The following is a 5,067-nucleotide window of genomic DNA, read 5'->3' as shown; positions in this document are numbered from 1 at the left end:
TCAGGGTTTGTTTTATTTGAATTCTAATATAATCTGTCTTTTGACGACCAAACAGAAAGTTTGCTGTCCCACCTTCCTGTGCCTTAATCTCTGTATGGAATAAGTTCCCTCCTCTCTTTCTTGCCAGCATTTGGTGATTTGTCAATTAGAAAAATTCCACACAATTTAAAGTTCTGAGCCTGTACTCTGAGCTTCTGCCCTCCTTCTTTCAAAACATGAAGATGTGTAGGAGATAAATATAGGAGAACTCAAAGTCTCCAGTGGGTTAAAGCAATAACCCTTAAGGGGAACCTACTACACGGAGGGAAGGCCCCAGGGCGGCTCATCTTGGGTGCCTCCAGAAGGTTCTTCTGGCCTGGAAAATACCCTTTGTGAGCCCCAGGGCTCTCCAGCCAACCCCACCTCCCCACGAAGGAAACCTTCCCCTGTTGTCCCACTGACCAGAGAGAACAGGCTGTGAGCTTCTTCCCCGGTCCAAGTGTCTCCCGGAGGCCGTCCCGCTGGGCCGTCGCCACCTTTGCCGTGCCAGTGGCGGCCGCCTGGATCGGTCGCCTTTCGCGAACGCTGGGACAGGCGGCCTCCCGCGGCGCCCCCTGCCCTACACGTCCAGGACGTGATTGAGATAGGAGATGTAGCAGATGGCCAGACGCAGGATCTCGATCTTGGACAGCTTCTTGTCCGGGGGCAGCGTGGGCAGCAGTTTGCGGAGCTCGGCGAAGGCCAGGTTGAAGGCTTCCACGCGGATGCGCTCGCGGGTGGCGTGGGCCGAACGGTACTTGGCCGTGGCCCGCCTGCGGCGGCGCTTCTCCTCCCGGCTCAGCTGCTGCGGGTGCGGGTAGAGTGCGGCACGGCTGCCGCCTTTGACATCGCCCTCGGCCTCCTCCACCGGTTCCAGGTCCGACACGCTGCCCAGCACCTTGGCGTCCGCGCCTCCCAGCGACTCCGGGTCCGAGTGCGCCGAGCTGGGGTGGTCCGAGTCGGCGGCTTGGTCCGGACTCAGCATCATTTTGGAGGCTGAAGGGGAGTTAGAAAATCAGTCAATAAAGGGAATCGGGATCTTCTTTTGCTATAAAGGATGGAGGACCGATGCCTGCCATGCCGGCCCTCCAGGCGGTCGCACATCCCGGGCCCCCTCCCCACAGCAGGCCCACGCGCAAGAGGGAGCACGCGCGGAAGCGCAGAGTAGCGGGTCGGAGGCGCAGGAGCTGGCGAGGTCTCTGCGTGGCCTAGGCCGCATCCCGGACGGATACTTCTGCCCACAAGAGGCCAAGACTGGCCTGTGGCCCTGGGGCTGTGGAATGACCTCAGGCCTTGAGCGCGGTGGGGTTTTGTGCCTCCTCTGGCCTACCATCAACTGCGCTACATCGCCTCCCTCGCTACATCCCTTTTCCAAACAAACGAATGATTCGAAACGATGAATACACCTAGGTTTTAATGGCATGGGGAAGCGTGGTTGCTTCTCCTCCCGAGGGTCTGGAGCAGAGCAGCTGCAAAGCCGCCGCGCCGGAGGGCCTGGTGCTGCACGGGGGGCGCACGGCTCTGGGGTACAGGCTGCATGGGACCCCCATCCCTGAGCTCAGGCTGATAGCAAGCTGCCCGGGGCTTCCTGGTAACCCTCACCCTCCTCCGAAATACTAAAGAAAAACGTGTAGGCTCTTTTCAAAAGAAAATTGACTCCTATGCCCTCGCACGCTCCGGGTGCACCATCTGTCATGCAGACAGCCACACACATAGGGGACCTAGGGACGCAGCGATGTGAGATAACACAATGCCCGGCAGTCTGCCGACCACCTCACGGGGAAAATGCTGGCGGTCACGTCGCTTTAGGAGGAGAGGCTGGAGAGGGATGGGGAAAGCCGGGGACTGCGGCGGGGCGGGCGGATAGAGCCGGGGCGTTGAGTGATGCCCGGGCGCCAAGGGCATCTACGCGGCAAAGTTGGGCGCTCCCGGGACCGGTGATCCCCGACGCGCAACTGTCCACGGGAGGCCTGGCCAAGGCCCAGAGTCTGTGTTTAGCGGTCTTCTGAGGATGGCCTCCCTGGAAAGCCACCGAGCCCGGACCACTGGAGAAAGACCCCGGCCTGCGCGTCTTCTGGGAGGGGCCCCGCTCTGAACCGCTGGGCTTCGGGGAAATTTGGGCTTCAAGAAAGGGGCCAGCTGGAAAGGAAAGGCTCCCGCACCAGCTGCTTGCACAGCCCGCAGGTGACCGGAGGGGCAACCCGGCTGCGAACACTTGGTCCCCGCGTGTGCCTCCCAAGAGACTCTCCACGCGCAAGGAAACCGCGAATGCAAGATGTAGGAGGGCTTGCTCCTAGAGAAACAAAGCGGGGGATGTAGGATCTGCTCCCAGCACCGCGCTTGCCTCTGAGCGAATCCGGCTCCAAAACAGCTTTCGTTTCCGTGCAAGGAAAACAGATCCTCTAAGGCGAAATAAAAACAAATGTTCCAGGTGAACTACATTTGAGTCCCTTTGGGTTTTTCTCGGCTACCTTTATAAGTAAAATAACTTGCATTTACACAGTCGGCTTGAAAGGGCAAAAATATATCTGGCGAGCAATAGAAAATCACAATAAGCCACGACATAGTTGTAGTTCGCATAAAAAGTTCCTGGGTTCCCTTCAAAACATGTTAAATTCTCCTCCAGGCATATTTTAAATATTCATAAATATTATGTCGTGTATGCATTTTATTTGACTCCAGACTGAAATAAATGCAATATGAATGAACTTAGTTTTAAGCTGGAAAAAAAATGTAAAGGAGTCTTACCTTGCAAAAGCCCTTTCGATAATCTTTTCTCCAATCTTTTAGAGTTAAAATTCCAGGGAATAGCGAGGGGGGATTTCCGGAAAATATTAAAAGCAGCAAATGTTTATTACATTCAAAGATGCAGGAGCAGTTGCCACCTCGCCGGTGCCCACATCGAGGAACGGTATCTCAGAATGTGGGTGACATGAATGATTGTTCACTTAGTTGACAGATCAAAAATGCCTTTTCCTTTTAATTGTTCTCAAACATTTTGAAAAACTCGTTGTTGATTTTTTTTTTTAAACGATGTGTTGAAAAGTCTCCTGCTTTTCTCCTCTTCTAGGGCTCTATAAATAACAAAAGAGATGCAGAGATAAACACAATCACATCAAAGGGTTGATTCCTCCACTTTCTAATAGCGGAATAATCAATAAGAAAGATGGTTAAGATAAGATTCTGCCCCTGAAGGATCCTCTCCTTCCCTTAATAGGGCTGAGCAGAAACTGGGAAGTGCAGGGCAGAGCTGAGATCTTGCTCAGAAGTGATTTTTTTTTTTTTCTAGATAAGGCTTTGTTCAGCTGATGTCTCCCCAGTTCCAGGAACACAATACTGTAACTCAGAGCTAAGATTGCCTCTTCCTCGTCCCTCATTTACTTGTATGTTTTATAAAAAGGCACCTATTTTCCAGTTTCAAAGTCTTTCAAAGCTTGGTTACACCCACTGCCCCACCCCCTCCTCTCTTTACCTTGTAGCAAAATATATATAGTCAGTGGCTTGGAGATGCTTGGAGAAAGGTTGGTGAAAAGTGAACGTCTCCTGGAGTAACAGTGACAGAGAAGCAGAGAAAGACGGGAAGAGGGTGGAGAGCCAGCGCAAAGAGGCAGAGATGCCTGTGTGGCTTCTTGGCTCTCCTGGTACCAATTGACTCAGCCTGGAGATGGTGGAAGAGATAAAGGCTTAAGAAGGGGGATGGAATTTTTTTTCCCCCTAAATTGATATTTAATGGGAAATCCTATTGGACAGAAACCTGGACATGAGTCACTTAATTGGACTTGACATCTGTCACAGTGTGGGAGTTTTCACAGCCCAAATATTTTAGCAGATCAGATTCCCACTGAATCTGTGCCATAAAATATAACAGTTGAAAGCAGTCCATGATAGAAACCGTAGCCTTTAAACAGAGTCTCTAGCCATAATCAGGGTATTTCTTATTTTCAGATTATCAGTGCAGTAGGTAAGTGCAATTAAAAATATCCTGACTATGGAAAAAAATTCTCTGGCATATTATAAACCCAGCATCTTTTCTTCATGTTTAGAGAAATATTTGTGCCCAACACGTGGAAATATATGTTATATAAGATACTACAATTAACATGAAATATTCAGATGTGCAATTAATATTTATTAAAGAGTATTTGCATTTTGAAAGATATTTCAACAAGGTTTGATTAAGCATATTGATATTTTTGAGAGATATCTTGCTATGAATCAAACATCAATAGATGAATTTTAAAATACATCTTAAAATAGAATAAATCATTGGTGGAACTAGGAACAGAATTTAAGTAGTCGGGGACCACTATATGAAACAATTCTACTTTCCTGATAGTGTTTGTTTTTTCTCTTCATCCACTCATTCATTCAACTTAAATATGACATGCTACATGTGTAGATTATTGCATCTTATTCTTTCCCATCTTAACATGTGAATACATTTAGCAGTGTGGCAGTGCACTGGGCTAGGATGTAAACACTTACAAATCACCAGTGTATTTCAGTACATAATGCCTGTGCCTTGTACAACCCCATTGCCCTGAATTTATATGCTTTATAACGGATTCAGTTGTTTTGCCACTTAATAGAGATAATGTTGGTGACCATTAATTACATATTATTTGCTATCAATTACATTTTGTCAATTCCTCCATTGATCATGTATCATCTGTGCTCATTTTAGCTCTTTTGGTTGGTTCATCTTAAAAGAAATAAGTATTATAGCCTTGATGTCCACATTCTTAATTCCAGGAGGAATTGTAGAGAGGAGTTTTCACTTTAACTCCTTTATCAGATTTGCCTTAAAAACAGATTTTATTAGCAGTGGGGAGGTCATTGAACAGCCTGCCCCTGAGAATGACCCTCTGGGGTCCTCATGGCTGCCACAGCACTATTTGCCTTTGCTGACACATTGCCTTCTCTGGGGGATACCTGGACCAGCATGAGGCTGGAATAGGGGCACTGACACAGTTCAGCCTTGCCTTTCCGCTCAGCGCTAGCGCAGGAGTGTATTTAAGATATCCCCAGGACATCTAAGTGGAGACAGAA

General features: G+C 48.8%; 1 protein-coding gene across 1 annotated transcript; it reads right to left on the bottom strand.

Moving 5' to 3' along the window:
• Positions 1-598: 598 nt before the first annotated feature.
• NHLH2 (nescient helix-loop-helix 2) lies at positions 599-1,006 on the bottom strand (the record flags this gene model as incomplete). The annotated part of the gene is made up of 1 exon (XM_081307973.1): positions 599-1,006. The coding sequence occupies one exon, from the start codon at positions 1,004-1,006 to the stop codon at positions 599-601; it is 408 nt and encodes a 135-aa protein (XP_081164099.1).
• Between the last annotated feature and the right edge of the window lie 4,061 nt (positions 1,007-5,067).

This window comes from Spermophilus citellus, assembly GCF_964194105.1.
Source record: "Spermophilus citellus genome assembly, chromosome: 9".
Taxonomy (NCBI): domain Eukaryota; kingdom Metazoa; phylum Chordata; class Mammalia; order Rodentia; family Sciuridae; genus Spermophilus; species Spermophilus citellus.
Note: the sequence above shows the minus strand (reverse complement) of the source record. Positions and strands in the feature narration are given on the sequence as shown.